At 40.7% G+C, this 22582-nt stretch overlaps 1 protein-coding gene across 2 annotated transcripts in view; it reads right to left on the reverse strand.

Moving 5' to 3' along the window:
* Positions 1 to 220: 220 nt before the first annotated feature.
* Positions 221 to 22582, reverse strand: part of VGLL4 (vestigial like family member 4) — a 105704-nt gene continuing 83342 nt past the window's right edge. For both annotated transcript variants that reach the window (XM_074152483.1, XM_074152484.1), the window contains 3 exons: positions 8390 to 8612; positions 4962 to 5082; positions 221 to 3109 (listed from right to left, as the gene is read on the reverse strand). In XM_074152483.1, coding sequence (XP_074008584.1) covers positions 2841 to 3109; positions 4962 to 5082; positions 8390 to 8612 — 613 coding nt within the window. In that variant the 3' untranslated portion in view covers positions 221 to 2840. The remainder of the gene's footprint in view (positions 3110 to 4961; positions 5083 to 8389; positions 8613 to 22582) is intronic.

The raw sequence follows: 22582 nt of genomic DNA on the forward strand, positions 1-22582 counted from the left end.
GGCCTGGTTCACCAGCCTTTCTCAAAATCAGGTAATTACAACCCTTAGAAATTACAGATTAATTTTAAGGACTAACGGTCTCCAGTGGAACGAAGGAACGGTCTCCTACTGAAAACACGACACCAACAGGGGTTTGTTTCCGCTTCCAGCTGCTCACGAAGTACCTGTAGGAAAGGATTTCCGCTCTTACCCAGCCACAGAGAAGCGTACGGACACACCTGTGATTTAAGAGCACTTTATTGTTCTTTAAGGCTACTTTTAAGTACAAAAAAAAAAAAGATGGCCTGCCAAACCTTTTTTTTTTCCAGGTGAAACAAGGCCACAAAAGAATGGTATATTACAGATTTACAAACACAGAGAGAATCTTTCCAACGGGACTGTAGATAACCCGGCTCTGGGAAGGAACGTCACCGCCTCTGGCGATGGTGGTGAGTTCAGTTTTGTTTCCTTCCGCCTCCCCCCAACCCTTTGGCTTCCGTGACATTATTGTGTCTAATATATGTTTTTACTGGACATATCACATTAAATCTTTATTGCCCTCAAATCCATTTACCTATCTCAGATAAGTAAATGTAACCTTGTAAAACAGCTATTATTGAAAATATTAGCTTTAAAAACATTATCTTATTTGTGTTTACAAAGAAATATAGGAGTCACATTTTCCACAGAGTCCATCTACAGTATTAGTATTTTACTGTTACAATGCTCAGTAGCCCGTAGCAATAACAAACTAGTGGCTATTAATGCTAATGCAGTGTCCTCATAGAATAACTGTGTTCCTGCACTTTTACTGTATTACAGACAAATCTACAACAAAAAAAAAGATCAACTTTTTTCTCCAAACAAAAAAAAAAAAAAAAGAATGATTACAATAAAGGAAAGGGAAAAATTAAATAGCTACATATCATTAACAAATTAATTGTTCCTCAAAAAATACCTACAAATTTCTCTGTACATTCTTTACGCACAGCGTAACGATGGTCTTAAAGTTACCTATATAAAAAAGTGTTCTTTTAACAATCTTCCTACAGAGAGTAGGGTACTGAATGCCAAAGCAAGGAAGCGTTGACTACCCAGTAAGATGGTAGTGAAATGTGTAAAAACTGGGGGCTTAGGTGTGTGTGGTTTTTTTTTTTTTTTTAAATTTTTTCCAAGAAAATTGAGCAGCCACCTTCTCAACAAGAGTAAGAGCCAATCTCCCGATCTCTTTCTACCCTGCACCTTTTCCAAATTAAATAGCTTAACTTTAAAAAAGAAAAACAACAACATAAAATAAAAGCCACCATGGACCCAATACTGTAACACAGTCCATAATACATCACGTGTAGTTCATCTTCCAACTAGTTCTAACTTTCTACACTGAACCAATCATTTCAGGTCACCCAGTATAAAAAAAAAAAAGCCCTAGTTGCAACTGTACTGGGAAGATGGAATGTATGGGGGAGAGCAGTTACACTTAACAAGAAGAAGAGAAGCTCTTAGTACTAGCACAGCTGTGGTTTTACGCCTGCCTCTACCGCCTAATTTCTAGTTAGTAGCTATTAATATAGCAAATGATAATAAATGCAGTAATACCTGTATAAAGTCTTCTACTGGAGGAATGTATGCTGCAACTTGGCATAGGTTTATGAATAAGCTTAAAAAAAAAATTAAAAGATCCTATTTCACAAACTGTAACAATCTGTTGTCCAGCCAAGATACGTAACGGTAGCAGTTCCTGCAGCTTGTTAACGGTGGATTACACAGACTCGGCTCTAGGAAGCGGATTCCTGCTCAGCAGACAGCGCTGCAGACAGAAACAAGTACTCGGTCACGCGCAAAGCTCTAGCATCCTGTACCACGCATCGGGTATCTCTAACCTGCGTCAGTTGAGGCCTGTCCTGAGGCTGTCCTCGTTTGCTGGCTGCTACTAAAGTGAATATCAAATACAAATATCATAGAGTACAACTGTACCAGCAGTAAGTATATCTAGGATTGTTACTGACAAAAATAAACTAATTCTGAAGGAAAGCTAATAAGTATTATGATTCTTACTGTCTATACATTAATAGATACCAGCTATTTTTCATAAAACATGCATCGTTAAGCACTATTGAACCCTCCGACCTCAGCTCTATTCTAACAAACTGCAGTGTTTAGGAAAAAAATGCCCGTGTTCTGTAAATTATGCAGTCCAGTTGCAAGCACTAAGCACCTGAAATCTAAAGAGAGAAAGACCTATAACCTGTATGAGACTTCCCCTTCCAAAGCTGTTTTGCTTTAAGAAAAAAAAAAAAAAAAATCAAACTGATAGAAATGTCATCCTTAAACCCTTTTTTCAGCAGTTTGCCCTCAAAATGTTAACATCTTCCAGAAAGTTGCTATGCAACTTCAGTCCTCCTCCAATAGTGCAAATCATACATGACAGTTCTTTTCAAGTATATACATACAAAATTACTTCACAGAGGGAAATAAAAATAAAAAAAAAAAAAGCGCAATGTAAGCAAACCAGACAAATTCTAGTCTCCAGAAGCTAATAAAAGCAAAAAAGCACTTGGGTCAACCAACTAAGTGTAATGGCTTTTGTGGATTAGCGTGCATTATTTTTTTTTCAGGGGCAGCAGATTTGCATCAGAGGTTTCTTTGGTAATTGAGGCAGGAAAAAAAAAAAAGGATGCTACATCGTATGGATCTTTATGAAATAGTTCCTGCTATCATCTTTAAGGGCACCCTTTTACAAATAAAAAGTGAGTACACAAAAACATGTGTTGAAAACTAATCTCCCCTCCCCCAACACTATTTTAAGCACTGTTCAAAGCTCAGTCAAACCATGCAAATTCACAAACGTCTCGGTCCTCTCTTCATGAGACCACAGAGGGCGAGTGATTATGATTGACCATGTGAGAGGAAGGGGAAGACTGGCCCCGCCGCGAGGCAGACTCGGGACTGCTGGAGACTCCGTCCTTCGCAGCTTTAATCTGAAGCCATGTATCCCCAAGTGCTTTGGCAAAGTGGTCGTCGACTGATCCCGTGATGGACACAGAGTTTGCCACTGGCTCAGGCTCCTTGTAGTTCTTGCCAAGGCTCCGGCGGAAGTGCTCCTCCACCACCGGGTCGCAGGCAGTGGTAGCTGGATGGGGAAGGAGGCAGAAGAGAAGCGTTACTTCAGTGCAGGATCCTGGCACCAGCTACTGGGTGCAGAACCCAGATCTTCTCCCGTTTTCCTATCATCTCGGCATAAAGCAAGACTCCTCTACATCCTTATAGAACTGGGAGTGCGTGGGGCAGGGAAGAAGATGGAAGGAGTTAAAATTAAAAAAAGAAGTAATGACTGGTGTTAAACATTTTTGCATTTCTGTGACCTGCACCAGGTAAGTGCTTTGTATATAATTATAGCTCTCCCTCAGGCTAGTAACAGCTACACCCCGGATTCTATGGAAACCCTCTCCCAAAACAAGCACGTAGAACTTATATTTAGACTTTAATAGAATTAAAGATGGAAACAGTTCTTTTGAGGAGACCCTGTTCTGAATCACAGCATGTCAGAAGCTGGTTTCAGGGTTTCCTTTTACCTGACAGACTCGTGCTAGGAGCCAGTCAGAAAAATAAATGAATCATTATCTCTGCAGTAGGTACTACCAGCATTGAAGCGGTGTAATGCTGTTACAAGAGGAACAAGGAACCTTAAAAGATAGATTTTGAATGAGAATAGTGATAATTCCTCAAACTAAATATGAGAAAGTTGCAGTTTTACAATTTAGAAACAGTATCTGTGTGTCCAAGTGAGATTTATCTTTCAAAAATACTTAAAACTGTTGGGATCCGTGCCATTGTCCTTCATGCTACAGAAAGGCTTGATTGGTGCTAAAATAAATGCGTCACGCACAGAGACCTCTTCAAGTGACAAGAGACAAGTATTTGCTGAGAACCTTCACCACTGCTCCAAAGCCGGTGTCAGCACAGCTGGGCTCTCGATGAAGGAGCTCTCCTTAGACAAGCAACAGCAGTTTTCCAGAAAGCTTCCAACATCTTAGATCTCTAACTACTGACTTCTCTAAAAGCGTAATATATCCTCCAGGGTCGCACTTCAGTTTCTCATTCCAGCTTTCAACAATACATTGATCTTTTTAAAAAAAACATATAATCATCATCTTCTGAGGGACTTTTAGGTTCGTACCTACGTCATACTAGTATTGTTACACTGACACGTTCCGGTTGATGAGGCCTCACTGCCAGGGACTTTTGGAAAGGCTGTGTGTTAAATCTCTGCATCAGCAGGTATGGGACTCGAGATGAAAGGGCTGCGTTTTCCCCTAGTCGCACAGCGAGAGAAAGTGCAGAGAAACATCCCAAGGTTCCCCAGCAAGTACTGCATGAAAAGATTTCATGAAAAGTACTAATTGCACAGAAGGTAGAAAGCTAAAGCTCCCTGCCTGGGTTGCTATAGCAACTGCCCTCCAAAGCTTTTTGTGTTATCCCTGCCGAGAAAGGTGGAGGGGATGTGCTTTGGAAGAGTATTTGTATCTACAGGAAAAGATTTTTGTGACTGCAGCTGAATCACAGAAGTCTAGTGACTGCTGAAAGAGTGGGGAAACTACAGCTCCTAAAATAAGAGCACGGTTGGATCCGCTGGCCCTGTCTGCTGTTCGTCAGTTAGACTAAAATAAACATAATGACTTATTTGTCTGTGTGGGGTGTTTGTTTTTTTAAAGAAGCCTTTCAAAACAAGAAAAGAGAACAGCTCGCTCTCCCCCTAATTTTGAATTGGTACTTTCTACTGGGGCTTAGGATTGATGGTTACAAAGAGTGCAGAGGGAATCTGCGCCAGCCTGGCTCTGGGTAGATGGGATACAAAGAGGTGTCCATTGTTTCACCTCCTTTTTATTCCTGTTAATACATCAGTGCCTACACAGTTAAGGTTAGTGAGATGGTTTTGTTCTCCTCAAAAATCAGGCAGGTAAGAGTGCAGACATGTAACTTACTGCTAGAGGGTCTTCTGTAGGCAGGCACTGCTGAACCGCAGCCACTGTGAGCGATGGGACAGTGAGAGAGGTTACAGTTCCGGTTGTTCGCAGAAGCACACGTGATTACAGATGGACGGTTCTAATACGGAAGAAAAAAAGAAAACTGTCACTCACTAAGGCAATTAGCCAAAGCCATATTAGCAGCAGTTCACTGCATAATCGCTTGAGATGTACAAACACTGAGCTGAATCCCAGCAATGAAATAACCCATAGACTGTCCAATTCAATAAAGCATATTAAAATCCCAAATGTTCAGCTATTATTTCTCTGTCTGATTAAAAAAACCCCACATTGCATTTCCATAATGGTTCCTAGTTACTGAAGTGGCAAGCGGCCATACAGAAAAAAGGGCAGTATAAAAGCAAATCATTAAAAGCATTAAAGTGATTTTACAGAGACCGTTTCCACTTCACAGGCATCACATATGCAGAACTAAATATCAACACATTAAATACTTGTTTCATTCTATGTCCACACGCCCTTCTGATTCCAGGACTCACAAGGCCTTTACAAATTTTACAGGTATTTGTCTTCTTAGCGTTAACCAAGTTTTAATGGCATCATTTTTCATTCAGAAGCTGAGCTTTCCTGGCCTGACTAATTCTGTGTTCCCTACTGCAGCCACAAAACAATAAGCCCATAAGATGTAAAATTTGAAGAGCTCCTGAGCCAGTCTTGACCGCAAGTCCTTTCCTGTTGTAATTAATCTGCCTTTCTAGCACTACTTGATAAACATCACCCTTTTTCATTCTCAACACAAGCAAATTGCCCAAAATGTCTATTCACATAATCTTAATTTCACACCGTGTACTTTGTACAAAGTATAAACATAAAATACTGTTCTTAAAATTTAAACAATTTTAAACAAATTTAACAATTTACATAGTAAACCTATGTAAATGTTATACTGAAACAAGGCCTTAGGAAAAGAAATATCCCAGTTTCTCCAGGTGGCCGAAGGGAAGTAACACAGGTATTGGAGTATTTTTGCTCTGCATCTTTGGTATGTTTTACGATGCAAGGAGTACATTTAGCTATACTCAATGCAAGTTAATGGCCAAGTGTCCAAAAGATTAACAGAATTGAGATAATTAACAGAGTTTTAATTTCTTGTCCACTTTACATATCTGTGCAGCAAAGCCACAAGAAATCAGTACTTTACCTATATACAAAGTCAACGAGGAAGGAAACAGTTTTCATTGTTTGGTGGTACGTTAGTCCAGACAGAGTAAGAGCAAGACAGAAGTAAGAGATGAGCTTTCAAGGGAAGGTTTAACACTATCATCTATGATTCTGTTTGTCTAGAGACAACGGGAATCATACCATTTACATCTTATTTTTTTACTTTGCTGTCAGTGCAGTAAAAACAAGCGAGTAAGTGAATTATTTTATTTTTCTGTAAGCAGTTCACATGTGGAAGAATTTATCTTCTTTTTTGTAGGGGCCAAGACTTTGCCCATCTATGAAGCGTTTTTTAAGGGGTGTATACATGCTTATCTCTTCAGAAGAGTTTTTTAGACACACAGAAGGTGGGAAATAGAGAGAGAGGTAATAAAAAAAGCTTGTCTCAAGAATGTATGTACCAACACCACAGAGGATGTGAGATGCAGGATCAGGCACCTTACAGAATCCCCTGGTACGGTTCTGTATGTACAGATGCACTGAGCAGACTATATATATACACTATATATACTTGTATGAAAATATTGAGATAAGCTGAGAATTTAGTAACAGCAAGTAGAGCAGCTGAATAACCCTATGCTGCCAAAATAACAAGCTATTTTTTCCCACCTCTTTATTAGAAACAGTAAGTTGAATGGGATTTCATCATGTTAAGGTTAAAAAAAACCAGAAAACTAAAACAACAGATCATCAAATTAGGGTTTCTTATTTTCAATATGCTTTTTCCTTCGTATGATTCCTACTCTGTGCTCTTAGCAGGCCTTACCTCAACATCCTATTTTCCCAAGAAAACAGATTGTAATCTATCTCAAAACGTCAGAGATGATAACAAAAGAGAAAGGAATCTGGTAATGGGCAACAGGAATCAGCCCAAGTCAAACACACCAAAATAGATGAGTGTCAGCGGTGTTCGCTGCTGAGCTGGGACGCAGCAGTAACGCTATCAAAGGGCACCAGTGTCGTCAGTGGAAGCCTGTCCCTTCCTCCTCTGTCATCACTGAACGCCGAGAGCAAAGAAGAGCCGTTCTGCCCAGAACAATAACTGCAATCTGCGTGCCAAATGATGCAAGATATCAGCAACTAGTGTAAAGCTAGGCTTTTTGGCACAGCAAAATGTTAAAAGACTAACGTACGTAGCCAACCACCCTGAAAATCTACACAGCAGATGGAAAGTATATGGCTGCAGTGAAAAGCAGCTTTCATAAACTGCATATGAAAAATCCCAACCTCTGAAAGATTAACCTCTGAAAAATCCAAACCTCTGAAAAAGTGTTAAGAAACACTTAAAGTGTTTACCCTTTGTAGGGCATCACAGTAGGGGAGGGAGGAAGGAAGGAAGGAAGGAAGGAAGGAAGGAAGGAAGGAAGGACGGACGGAAGGACGGACGGACAAGCTTGGGTACACAGGCCAGTTTAATTTCTCAACGCTGTAGCTCATCACAACTCAATTATCTTGCTTTGTCTCTCCACTTGTGAGAGGGATAAAAGTGAGCCTGACATATAAGAAAATGGTTGTTGTATGAACTGCATAGAGATGGCTCATCTTCAGCAGTTCTGAAGGAAAAAACTACAATGTACAAGATGGCAAGCCAAAAACCAACCAACCAGCCCAAACCAAACCAAACAAGAGCCACTCCAGCATATGGAAATGAACTATAAAATAATAAAACATCATCACTTCACAAGTCTTTATGTAATAGCAATACAACATTGCTCTGAACAACGCAATGAATGCTTTTGTCTGGCTAAAACAAATAAGGTCATTCCAGCTTCTTTCACCTGGAAAATTCAGTGCAAAATTCTCCTTTACGCTCTTTCTGTCTTGCACCTCTTCCACCCTCTTTACCTAGTGAACTACATCAGTAAGTGCCTAACAGGTACTGGAGCCTCGCTCAACCACAGAGCAACTCAGACTTTGCATTCCCAATTACAACATGCATTCACAAGCTTAGTAAAGCATCAGAAAGGGCAGGAAGGCCGAGAGATCCGAGAGATACATTTAAACACCGGCAATTTATTCACATTAAACACAATGAGCTGTGACATTCATTGTGCATTTTTAAAACACATTTTGCCTGAAGAATAGTATCGCCTACCTATTGTAACTCACAATATGTTCTGCTCACATCTGGGAAGTCCTCATTGTGTCTACAGCAAGGATTCCTACAACCACCCAGAGTTTCTTGTCAACCCAGAAGCCAGTACCTGCTGCCGTTCCACAGAAGTCAGTGTAGGTGTGATGCTAACTGTTCGTGTTGCATCCATGCTGTTTTTGGTCAGTGCTAGAGGTTGATCCATGGTCAAGCTTGGGATTGAGGCATACATGTGATTGGCGTGAAGGCTCATGGTTGGGGCTGCAGCCCTCTCTATCGGGCTGCGACTCCTCTCTCTGTGCTCCTTCCGATAATCTCCATTGGCAGTCTTGTTTCTAATACATGAAAGAGAAAAAAGTCAAAGGACTTATTATCGTTACAAGCTATAACGAAATATGCAACGTTAAATCCCTTTAAGAAACATGAGGCAATGTGTTTTGCTTGGTTGTGAGGAGGGGTATAGAGTCCCTCAGTGAGGTATCCCTGCTCTATCCAGCCACCTCGCCTCAAAGATAAGCCAAAGATTTACATGTGCAAGCTCTGGCAACCAACGTTTTTTCTCAGCCTAGAATTTCTTAGATACGTATCTAAATGCACCAAGTAACAACCGACCATGTTTTGTTAAGATCAGACACCTCCTCATTTAATGTACTATTAATCCCGCTCTGTCTCCTAACACTGCAGTATTCTCTTAAGCATTGCTGAAGCCCAAGAAAAGTTTATTTTACTCAAAAGACATAGGTTGATACCAGCACAACGCAGCAAATCACAGCAGGAAGCCAAACTCTCTGATCAGAAAATAAAGGAAAAGCAAACTACACTGCACTCATTTCAGAATCATTTAATTACAACCGTTCTTTAAAAGAGTAATTTCAAACGACTACTAAACAGTAAATCTCACATAATTAGCCTATCATTCACTGCAATTAAAGTAATACCGATCTTGTACTGAAGTATGAGATGTTTCACTTTCCATACAGCAATCTAATCGCCATTAAAGGCAAACCAGTGAATCAAAGGATAGGTACTTCATTCATACTGGTGAAGGCAGTCGTTCATAACCATTACCTAGGTAAGCATGGGTATAACTGGCATACCAGTTTGAGTTAACACACTAACCATCCCTTGTGCCACAGTGTGAAACAGCAAGCTCAGTCTATCTTTCACATAAGAGTGAGCTAAGGAAAAAGCTGGTTCTATGGAAAATGCACTCTCTCTTCAGAAGACTCGAAGTAATAGTGAAGTGCCCTATACATCCTGTGTATGAGTGGCTAAAATCCATTTACGAGGGTTTTTCCCCCACTTTTTAAAGCATACCATAGCAAGCTGATACTTAACAGCTAAGGGGAAAAAATAAGCCCTGCCAACAGAGGAGAACAAGGAACCCCAAAGCTTATCAACAAAAATGCTACGGAAAAACCTTCCAGGTTTATATAAATGAAATAATTACTTAAGAGTTATCTAATGGTTACTTGTTGCTTTATGTTAGTTAAAAACAGACAACGATACTACTTTGTCCTGAAGTTGATTTCTCTATATGATCTCAAAGCAAAACAGCACTGGTGTTCACATTCATTCTCCAACACCACACACATACACACTCCCATACCCCCCCACCCCCAGTGCCAGCAGCCCTCGGGAGAATTTGAAAACCCCCCCACACAGAGTGCGGGGGTGCTCTGCCATAGCCCTACCCTGGGAGACAGGGCTGGTCCCACAGCATTTAAGTGCCTTTTAAGACCATGTAAACTTTTAGACTCAACAGCATCCTGTGGGAATGGATTCCACAGTTTAAACTACATGCTTTGTTAAGTACCTTGTCTTCACAAGCTCCTTTTCTTTTTCACCTAAAATCTAATGGTTTAGTCTGTTACTGCCCTAGTTCTTGTATTAGGAGAGGGAGAGAAGCCATTGCTCCCTGCTTATCATCTTCATATCACTCCTGAATTCACCTCTGTTCAACAAACAACCTTTCTTCTCCAGGGTACCACTTTTTTCAAACAAAACCTGTTCCATATCTTTGTCATCCTTGTGGCCCCTCTCATGCAAGAGCTAGAAAAGCTATAATCTTTCCTGAGATGAGGGTGCAGATATTTGCTGTGTTCAGGAACAGGACCTTTGCTGAATGCATCGCAAGTCTCCAGTGCTATTCTTCAGCCTGCTTGAGAGTCCCTTGGTTGTTGCAAGTTTGAAATCTGCTATTGCTGCCTGAATCAAAACTCATTTATCATGGTACAAGTTAGGGTTAATACGGTACCAGGCAACCAGTGACTTGAGAACCTTGGGATACAGCTTACTCTCTATGCCAAATTCCCCTGGCGTGCTTAGGAGGGAACAGCCAACAGAATAACAATACAATTTCTAACCGTTCAGATCCCCCTGCTCTGCCTTTTTAATTAATTACAAATTAGTAGTTGCAGATTAGCAGAATTGACCATAAAATCTAACTTTAAGGTTTCACAGCTGGTGCTCAAGATGTTCTCTGAAAATCATGTGTTTCCTGAGTCCTTCTTTATAGGCCAGATTTAGACACAATAAAGTAGCACTCAAACCACCAGGAAGTACATTCTCACAGTGCTACATTTCCATCTTTTGCCAGCTTTGGTACCATTTCAATTCACAAGCCGACTCTGCAGTATCAGCATTCGGAAGAAAGAAGTTTAGAATTGCATTGCCCTGAGCTAATGACTGATGCAAATGTGTGACTTAGCGGCAGCACAACAGACTCTATATTTAAAGTACAGTAGCCCATCTTGAATTACAGTACTGAAACGGCTACTGAACACAGCAAACTAATCCTTCACCACCCCTTAGGAAGCAAGCATGGGACTTCATAAATAGTATGCCTTTGCAGACTGTTTTTGTACCTGGACAACAGCCATTAGATAGCCTGGGAAATAACAACATGAAAAGACGTTGCTAAAATCATTGTTCAAGTGATAAAGGCAATGCCGTGTGGAGATGGCTCATTCTTCTTGCTGCAATGCAGTATCTTTGGTGGCTGCAAGCCAAAAGTCTTAGTTTTCAACTAAATATTATCTCATCTACTACAATTTAACTAACTGTTTGGAGGCTGCACCACCACATACAGCTCCAGTAGATTCCTACTTTTCACTGCCTCAAAAAAACCCCAAAATCCTGTTCAGAATTATTGTATTTTGTTTTAATAAGCACAAGCTGATTTTCAAAGGAAAAACTTTGTTTCCTCCACCAAAAATACTTGTAAAATGAAACAACAACAAAAAAAAGTAGCTGGACCAGTTGTTTGAGGGTTTGTTTTTTTTTTTTCCTTAAAACTGGGATTTCAACAACTTAGTGCTGCATTTATGGGGGAGGGAGGGAAGGAGGCAGGGCTCTCAAGTGAGCAGTGATGAACAAACCTACTGAAATTCCCAAGCAAAAGAAATTTTCCCTTTTACACAACAGCACCTATTTCACTCTTCCTCACTTTAAACAAAAAGTCATAGTCCTAAATATTGGTGAACTGGTAGTTTTGCTGAAAATAATAAAAAATAAATGAACTTTTCTGCAGATTTTTGGAAAAAGGGACAAACAAACTGAGAAATGGGATGAGTCTGAGGCCAGGAAGCACAGCACAGTGGGCAGACCTTCCCTGAAGATACCTAAAATTATTGAGTTATCTCAGTAATCGCAGCAGACCATACCCTAGCCCTTTCTGTAGGCAAATAATTCCCTCTTCCTAAATTAGAACAACTCCTCTTCCGGGCAGGGAACAGTTTATACTCCACTCCTCAAAAATCCTCTCCCAAATTCATCTACCTCCAACTATGTAGTCTTAGCAAAAAATTAAAAACCACCTGAAGCTTCTACTTCCACATCAGATATTATTTTTTTTAGAGCCCAACTGAAAAATTTACAGCACCGTGCGGAATAGTAACATGATAGCTCTGCCCTTGTGAAAATATACCAGCACTTCTTAGTCCCTCCTATTTAAATATAAATAGCAAATCCTACAGACATCTGACTCCACTTGTAAAACAATTGTGCATAAAATTATTTATAGAGTATTCATCAATTTCATATCATGAAATAATTTTAGTTTGAAATGTGACTTTAAAAATAATTTTCTATTAGAAGCTGAAAGTTTGTTACAATTTTAAAAAATTATTATTGAGAGAAGTCATTCTTGTTTTGATATTAGATGCTTTGTCTGAAAGGGCAATCAAAATTGCATGTCTTTGAAGATAATTATATTTCACTGAAGTGAATTAGCATAAAAATTCCACATGGATTGAACAAGTACAGAGACGCATCTCTTAGTTCAAACATAAGGGCAGAAAATTACAAAGTAGGACTTCTGACCACGTTTGAAAAATAATTTAAAAATATATACTACAAATAAATCCAGCTGTCCAAACAGCTTTACCATGCTCCGACTGCACTTTGTCTTCAAAATCAGCATGTGTAACTCTGGACTCCATCTTCAGTGGTGAGTATGCCAGGGCATCTCCACTGGCTTAAAAAATAGCTAGCAATTAATACTGGTGAGAACCTGAACAAACATGAGGCAGCGGGACACTGTTACATCAGCCAAACCCATCACCCTTCTAACAGAGGTATTCGAGCTAGTCGCAGGTTTGTTTTACCAAAATTATACATGATTCCAACCTTAAATTCACTTCTCCAACACTTGAGAAACAGACATTGTTTTCCATGTTTCTCCCCAATGAATCATAACCGAGGCTCCAGCACTTACCAAGCATCATGTGCTCAGATGGATGTCATACCAAAACCACACACATCCTGACTGTTAGCTGAAAGTCTGCTTCAGTTTGCTTCTAAATAATGTTTGTTAATTGAAAGCACTGTTTCAGTCCTCCTCAGGAACCAGTTCAAAGGTAGCTAAAATGCATTGTTCTTTCTTAATATTTTTGGTTGTTGTACACCCTTTAAATGCGGCTGTTCTGTTCCCTGGCACAAAGTGGCGGTAATTCACACTCATCCTACAGGAACAGACTAACACTGCCAGCTGCTTAAGGAAAAGGAAAAAAAAGAGGCCCACCGAAGGGGACAGTTCTGCTTGCACTCACTTCCAGCCTGCAGATCCTTAAGGAACAGATGCCAAAAGTATTACTGTACCTCCCAGTGAAGAAATCACAGACGTTTCACACTCCCTTTGGCAGAAAGAGAGCTCTAACTCGAAATGGTTGTACTGTAGGAGTGTTTCACTTGCAGAAAGAACAAGTATCCACTTACAGTGCTTTTACATTATCATGTAAGATGTTTTCTTTACACAAACCCAATGCATAATATTGCTTAAGAGTAAACTTTCATTTGTGTAACCTAATTCAAATATGATTTCACTATTTTCAGCATCGTTAAAATATTTGTTTTCTAACATCTTTTATGTATTTATTCACAAACTCTTAAGTCTGAAAGAGGACAGCTGCTTTAGTTAAGGGCTACTGAGGGATTTATAACCCACTGATACAAAGTATCTTCTCCACATGATGGGTATGGTTTCCTACAAAAGTATCTACTTGCATACATTAATTTTGTTTCTGTGAGCTGGTAAAGCAAGAATTTAAGGTGACATTTCAAAAAATACAGTGATATATATCCAGAGGGGATTATCCTACGTTTCACTCAGAATTTTGTAAACAATCCAAATTCACTGAAAAAAACCCAAACAAAACCTGAAAGCATTAGCAGTTTTCTCTTTGAGTGTCAGCCAATTATCTGAAGTATTCATAACATGAAAAAATACTCCAAACAGCCCAATACATTCTTCAAACCACATCTACTTTGAATGGCTGCCACCTAAATACATAACCCTTTTTCATCCCATTTTACTAGCTTTATGCTTTCCTGTCACTTTGAGTAGCCTTTTCCTTTTATGGTTTAGTACTCAAAAAGCTTTCAAGCAGGCAACTTGCAAGAGATTACTGTTTTTGCAAGAATCCATAGAGTCTGGACATCTGATACGGTTTCCTGAGAAAGACAGAGAGTGCCCCCCCTTTTCTGCTGTTATTTAAACATTATTTGTACAGTATATTCCCCCCCACAGGACATTTTCTGGACAAACTAAAGACCATGTTCAGGCCAACGCACAGATAAAACTGAGGACTGATCTCCCATTATCGCCCTTCTCCAAGCAGCACTAGAGCAGCTCTGCCTCCTGCTGTGGTTCTGGAGGGCTCCAGAACAGCTCTTTGCTAGCCAGATTCTGTAAAGTGATTCTGTAACCCAGGCCTGTAGCTGGCAAATCCGCCATTTCATCCCCCATTCAAGTGTGGCTAACAAGGAAAGAAGCAGGTGGCCAATTCTCCACTTTCTGCCTCAGGCGAGAAACAACTCAGCAAAGGCACCCAGGATTTTAAGCACTGCCTCCAAGCTTCTCCAACCACCAATAATTAAACTCAACTCTTCCCAGAAAAGAACTTTTGTTCTTCTGAATTTTTCAACTTGAGCATCAGGCCCAGTTTGGAGAACTGAGCATCATATTTACACAAGTTCTTTCAGAGCCAGAAGTACGCACGCACCAACCCTACCTATTTTCCTCTGCTCTCTCCACTCCTCTCTAATCAGAATTCTGCACTTCCTGCCCTTAAAAAAATTCTTGAAAATTTTTTTTCACCTTAACGCTACCGCCAATGGAAAGAGCTTTGAGATGAGAGGTCAAAATAAAACCGTTGAAAACACACTGACAAGAAATAGGATAATCTTACACATAAACAAACGTAGGTCAGACTTTCTATATTTATCCTCACCAAAACAAGGTTTTCAGAGATAAAATCTTGGACCAGATAGTCACTTGCAAATGTAATCAACCAGGAGAACAGATTTCACAGTAAAAGAAATAAATTCCTAGTAAGCTGTGAAATGCATAAAGGAGTGTCCCATTACTGCCTGCCTGCACCAAGCAAAAACATTCAGGTACAGAAGAGCTTCCCATCCTGAAGGCTTAGTATTCACAAGTATGAAAGAATGCAAGAGAACCGCATGATGTAAGACCTTAGTCAAAAGCCAAACCCACAAAACTGAAATCTAAATCTAATGTACAGTAAAATCAATTAACACAATCTCAGATCCTACTTGCACTTTCTCACAGGAATTTTTTTTTTTTATGTTTGGCCATCTTTTCTCCAACACTCATAGGACTGTTTTGAAAGGTAGCACTGGTTGCTTTATAATAGTAATCAATCACTCCATCCATAAGTAAAGCTCTGGGATTTATTAAATGAACAATTATGTCACTGCTGGCACACATGCGTACACATACATTCCAGAAATGATGACAAAGTTACCTTAACTGCAACAGGTACAGACTGCAGGTTAACTGTAAAAATCAAAATTACCCTAGAACCTCTGCTCACTAATTCCTCTGCTCTGCACTTCTACTGTCTGTTCCCTCAGCTCCAAACCTCCTATGTTTAGGTTCTCATTTTGTTTTGCACACCTGATAGCTCATTTTAAACTACCGTAATTTTTTGAAGGGTTTTATGTGAGGCCATACCCAAGATGTAAACAACAAAGTTTTGACATATAATTAATATCTGGAAAAATCTGAAATGGTAACTGATCTCATTAATTCTGAGGTAACTGTAAATACAAATTAGTTTGTTAGGAAAATTAAATAAATTTTTAAAAAGTCACAGCTCAAAATGTGGAGCTGGAACATTTCAGTACTATCGCAACAAGTATCTAGGTATAACTGGACATTGCAGCAATTATAAAAAGTTTCCTAAAACGCACTATGATTTCTGGAGCTTAAACATAAGCCCATTTCACTTCTTCAAAGTTTTGTTTAACTATATCTAGGTGGAAACCGGCAGCTGAGTACAGCTCCCATCAGCTCTGACTGAGTTTTCAAGGGGCGTGGACAAACACTATTCAGCCTCCTGCCAATCGCATTAGCCAAAGAGAAACTTTCTGGTCCTCTAACCTGCAACGTGTCATCATCACTGGTTTCCCTGTTCTAATCACAGTCTAACAGCCTGTCAGAGGAACAGCACATTTCTTGGAAAGGACAAAGGAGATGTAATCAAACTTTTTAAGATTTATCTGGTTCAGCTACCTCCCCATAACTTTCCCTTCAAAGAATGACAGTAGCTCCAGTTGCCTTTGAAAAACCTGCACAACACACTAGAAAAATGTGCAAATGAAGAACTATTTCTGCCAACTGTGAAGACCAAAAGACAGAAGATGTGAATACTTCAGAAGCTGAAGAAGGCTCTGCAGAGGACATGGTCTGTCTTTAGAATCTGACACTGCTACTACAGTTACAGTACATTTTAATGGAAGATAGCTTCAGTAGAACTGCAAAACTCTGACATACCAATGCACACCTGAAACTCAATCCCACGGTCGCCAGTCAGGACCCAGACCTAAGGTTTTATTTCTATCTCAAAAGTAAACTATACAGAAGTCAACATACCATCAGGGTGCTTGAAGGCACAATAACCTTATTCTGAGAAAGTCAAATGAAGCCGGTGAAATAGAGCGGAGCCTGCCAATGTTCACATCTGGGGAGTGAGTCAGGCTACCGCATACATTGGGACGAACAGAACATGATCTAGAAAGACAAGTCACCGCTGGAATGGAAACTGCAAGTATCCATCCGTGCAGAAGTGCGAACTGTTTCATGTCCATAAGGCACTTTGAATTGTTTGGAGGGGAAAAACATCCAGAAAAGCAAACAATAAAAGATGAGGTTAAAGGGACACTCCAAACTTTCCCTAAAATTTCTAACAAGTGGGAAGGAAAATTTGACAGTGTAAGGAAAGAGCAAAGAAGCTTCCATGAAAACAGCTAGAAGGTCAGAGGGGTTACTGGAAAGATTCAGAGGCAGCTATTAAAATGATTAATTTGTACCCACAAGTGCAATGCCCACCCAAACACCTCTGGCAGACATTTCCTCTTATGTTCTACCAATTCATGTGCTGGGTCACGTGCAGCTTTTATAATTCAGCCATATTAACATCCTTTTGAAGTCAAACTTGGCACATGCAACAAACCTTTTATACTGAGTCACTGGAAAATACTGTAAAAACTATTTATGATCACACAGAGAAAACTACGGGCTAATGCCAGGAGAAAGCTTGCACATAAAATAGATGCAGCAGTGGGTCATGTCCTAGTGCAACAAGATTAGCCACATACATGTGTGCTCAATATTGCCAGGTACATCAGTCTGTTCTGCAGGCTCTGGGCAAACTTGGTGGTGTTGAAACTCAGTGGTGACACTGTGCAGAACTGTTAGAGGAAATAAAAAATGGCAGTTACATTTTCTTACAGTATTTTCTGGGTTGTTCCTTACAGTATTTTCTACTTTTTTATTTGGAAAAAACACTTTCATTCATCACTCAATGCCTGTGACAACGATTTTTGTAAAAGTGGGTACCAGCTTAACTCAATCTGTGAACGCCAAATTCTCAAAAGTTTATGGGATTTTATTTAGTCCAATCACATAAAAGACGGCATCGGGTAGAATCTTACAGTGGGGGAGCACATTAATCATTTTCTTCAAAGAGATGATGTGGGACGTAAAAGATAAACAACATGAGAATGGCAAGTTTATTTAGTAAGAGCTTTAACACCACAAGCCAGTCTCTGAAAATAAGGTCACAGTGCTACAACTGTGTCAAATTGTCAGGAGCTGGGATTACAGAGCTTGCTTTTCCAAGTTCCATGGTTCTTATGAAAAAGAGGGAAAAGGGCCCGGATCATTAAAGTTTACAAAGTATGGCCTCTATCCATCAGATACACAATGTAACGTTAGCTGATGTGAAGTAGGAAAAGCTGAGGAAGCACATCAATTCACTTTCAGACAAATTTCAAAAATTCTAAAAAAAGTCAGGCATTAGACCTTTAGACTGAGAACAGTGTTCAAGTACTGGTTTTAAGAAATGAGATTTTTCATGGACTGTTTTATAAAAGGAGTAAACGTTTCATTGAAAGTTTATTGAAACTGTTTATAATTGCTAATAAAATCTGAATTACTGGACCCTCTAGAAGCACTATAAATACAGTAACAGCTTCACTATTTTGAACAACTACTCATACCAACATAGTAAAACAATTCCTTTGAAAAGCTGATAACCAACCCAGCCACAGCAGCAGCAGCAAAGTGTGTTTGAAAGGGTACTTCTGCAGTTAAGGTGCCCAAGTTAACCAGCAAATTCTACGATCAACAGTGTCCTCTCACAGGAACTGCTGGTTTAAGGGAGACTTCAGTTAGAAAAGCAAATCACAAGCAAAAATGTTTGGGGGTTTTATTTTCCCCCCTTTTTAAAAGACTGATTTATGCACACTAAAAGTTACTGATTAAAAATCTGTTAAGAAGATTCAGGAAGCATCACTCCTTATCATTCAGACAGCAAGAAGTCAGCCATGTCCACACAGCTCAAACACACAGGCTACAAACAACTCTGACAGACAAGGGCTTTAAAGAGAGGACTTTGACAGGAACACAGCAATCGACCTTAACTTGACTGTAATGTGCGACTCCTCCATTATTTACAGTAACTGTACATCTGTGCCACATTAAAGACTACATGAAGCAGTAATTGGAGTGTGGCTGAGACTTCTGTCCAGATGTTTTGGGCAGTTTTTCTCATGGCTTACCAAGGCCATCCCAGCCGGGTGCCCTGCGCCCACCTCGGTGCCACCCAAGGGGCGACGTCCAGCTCTTGGGCACAGGCAGCCCTGCAGGTACAATCAGCCAACAAACACGCTCTCTGCTTTCTATGTTCACATGCCAGGGTATTTTAGGAACAATATTTACATTGTGAATGAGAAATCTTGGAGAGCTGCTGAGCTGCAGAGTTTGTTTACAGCGTTCGCGGAGTTATGTAAGAAATTTAAAGGAGGCCTCGGTTTCAGTCAGGCAATATGGCCATGGGTATCTCATTTAGTCAACATCCCGGCAACTACAAAGCACAGCGGATTCCAGCAACATTTTCCACTGGGGGAAGCGGCCGAATAACTGAGGTCAAAACCTTTCAGCCTTTAATGGCGGCAAAGCCCTTTTATTTCCCTTGTCGATTTTTTCCTTTCGGGATAAATCCTCAAGGAAAACCATACCCACCCCCTTTCCCGGGCGCGGGGGCCGCGGTGCGAGGCCCGGTACTAACCTCGGGGTAAGCATGGCCCGCTCCGGGCGGAGGAAGGCGGCCGCCTCCCCCCTTCCCCCCCCCCCGGCCCGCCCGGGGCCTCACCAGCCGGGCGAGCGGCTGAGGCGCAGAGCGCGGCCTCGCCGCCTCGTCACGATAAGAGTCCCCCCGCGCCGCGCCGCTGCCCGCCCACCTCGGCCCCCCTCAGCGCCGCCATTTTCCCGCGGGGAGACGGCCCGGTACCACAGGAGGCTCATCGGCGTCGGCCCTCTCCCTCGCCCTCCGGCATTTTTGGGGGAATCATGAGGAAAAAGCCCAACGCAGGCTCGTTTCCCCTCCATTTCTCCACGCTCCCCTTCAGAGGAGAGAGGGGGGGAAAGAGCTGGCTACCGTTCAGGACGCTTGTTGGAAAGGTAAAGATGGCCACGGAGGGTTAGAAACAGCCCGAGGAATACTTTTCCCCTTTCAACACGAGGAAATAATGCCATGGATTCAGAGTCAGCACTCGGCAATTTTGCAGGAATGAGTTAAAGCCAGTTTGCGTGTTTTCGCAGCGCCTTACAGCGTGAGGGAAAATGAAAGGAGACTGTCCAGGCCAGCACTTCCAGTCTGGGGAAAAAAATTCACTTATTCAACCAGAAATTAATGTAACATTTCATTCCAAATCTTACCCTTATAGAGTCATTGTCTATAGCAACCGTGTCCATAACATTCTAATTCTCAAGAGCGCAACTTTCTAGCAAATGGTACATCTGTCAAACTGCAGGAAACATCTGGGAAAATGGTTAAATAAAAAGAAGTGAGATTAAACCTTTGTTTCCATATGGTTAGGATATACATCTAGAATATGTTTGTAAACGTTACTGGTTCTTCTCCTGCCTCTTGCTTGGCTGTGGGACTTTTGGATTGGGGCTGACTTTCACCCTGCTGTGGAGAGAGGATCACTCAGCCAATGCAAAACTCCCCTTTAACGAAGATGAAGAGTGAATGAAACGAAACGAAAATGGGTAAAAACAAAACGAAAATGGGTAAAAAGCCAACATTGGAGCCCGAGGGCCTCCTTGTCAGCTCCCGCAAGCGGGCGATTCCTTGTGCCAGCGCTGGCAGCGCTCTGCAGGGATGCACAGCTTGGTCCTTCCCAAGGAGCCCCGAGCCTTAACCTCCTACAGAGGGTTTATGCTCCTTCGCAAAAGAAGGAAAATGAAAGTGGAAAACATGACATCAAAGCAGAATTCTGGAGCTCGCTAACCAAACCTTTCTGTCTGCAAGTGGAGACACCTGAACTAACATTGCCTGATTTTTCAAGTGCTTAAACATATACCTGAATTTTGACAGATCAGGACTTTCTGTGAAGGACTGATAAGCCATCAATGAATTTTTAGCCCTGAAACTGTTCATAACAAACATTTCACATGTGCTTGGCTACGCTCTCCTAACTGAAAGGGACTGGAGTACTTTCTGACATTCCCCTTTGGATAAGAACTTCTGCAAAACTCAGTGTTAAATATTAACTCACATACATTTGCTCTTTCAAGTCTGTCTCTGAAGGTTCAATTTAGTGTACATTTGTTGGAACCAATTTAAGAATCATTTTATGTAGCATGTGATCTCCATTAATAAATGAGAAAATACATCTGATTGATTTGGTCCATCATTCAAGCAATGCATATGAGAAAAATAAAAAAAAATAAATTAGGAAAGGCAGCTTGAAACCTGCTCTGTAATCCTTTGTCCCCTGTAATCAACAAGAGCCACATTGTCCCAGTTCCTGGGAGCACAGAGGATTTCCACTGGCAGCACAGAGGATTTCAGCTTCAACAGGACTGCTTTGAAAACACCAGGTTAATCCTAAAATACTTCAAAGGCATATTTGTGCCAAGAGAACTGAGTGAAGATGCCTGCAAACAAACGAGAGACATTTTGGGTGTTCTGAGTGCTGTGTGTTGGGGTTTTTTTTTTTTTTTTTCAATTCCAATTTGTCACAATAAAATGACAGCATAAACATATTTCTTAATACCACATCAAGTTTGGAACCAAAAAAGAAGTAGTTAGCAGCAAAGAACTTTTCTGAAAACTCCCACGCTACCTCTGCAACCCAGTTCTAAATCTTTTCAAGCCCTGCTCGGAGCTGGAGCCAGCCTCCACTGCAACGGGGACCTGATCTTCTGCAGTGTTTACACCTGGCATTCTCAGCCGGGCTCAGGGAATGGTACAGAAGAAGGTGACAGAGTCCTCCTCTAATAGGGAGCTACTACAAGCTACAAGGACACAGCTGGCCCTGCTCTGAGCAGGAGGTTGGATGAAGGACCTCCTCAAGCCTGTTTGAACCTGAATTGATGCTCTTTGAATCCAGGTAACTTTCAGGACAGCTTAAGGCAGATTTTTTTAAAAGGATGCCAGGGTGGTTTCTATTATAGTGTCATTAAAGTGAGCAAACTCCATTGGATATTCATGGTAAGAAACTTAAGATAGACAGCAGGTTCCAAACACCAGGAATCTAGCCTGGCTTTATAGATCAGAATTGCCATGATTCTTCACTGTAACAAAAGTGAAGACACAATCTAGAATCTGAAACAGAATTTGAAACAGGGTCTGTATGGTTATGTCCAAAACTAAATATCATCTTATGCGATACACATTAAACTCCATTATTCATACATAGACCCTTCTTTTATTACAAGAAAAAGCCAAGTTATATAGTCACACAAATCAAGAGATGATTATTCCTCAGACATCTACCTAGCAGTTGAAAATTTTTGCCTTAAGATTATTTTGATATAGAAATTATTTTTCATTGCAATCCTAATGCCACCAAACCAAACGGGAATTGTGACAAAGAGACTGAGGGAAAAATATTCCACTCGCCAGCCTGCTTGTCCCAAACCAAAAATGCTAACTTTCAGCCTGATGTACTCAAACAAAATGATTCCATGATTCTATGAAAAATATCAGTCCCTTCCAAGAGAAACTCAAATGGTCAGTTGCACATATAATTTTACCAGTAACACAAAATCTGAATCCTTTTGAAGATGTCAGTGACATCAATTCACTTTAAGGTTAAATATAGTGATTTGATCCCACAATTTGCTAGCACACAAACTATTTTTAAAATCACTCCACCACAACTATAAAGTATTAGCCATCACTCTCCCTTGCCCAAAAGCAGCTAAGAGTTACGTATTTGCTAGTTCCTATGAAAATCAGAGAGGCAAAACCAGCCCAGTGTCATT

This window comes from Numenius arquata, chromosome 8, assembly GCF_964106895.1.
Source record: "Numenius arquata chromosome 8, bNumArq3.hap1.1, whole genome shotgun sequence".
NCBI classification, from domain to species: domain Eukaryota; kingdom Metazoa; phylum Chordata; class Aves; order Charadriiformes; family Scolopacidae; genus Numenius; species Numenius arquata.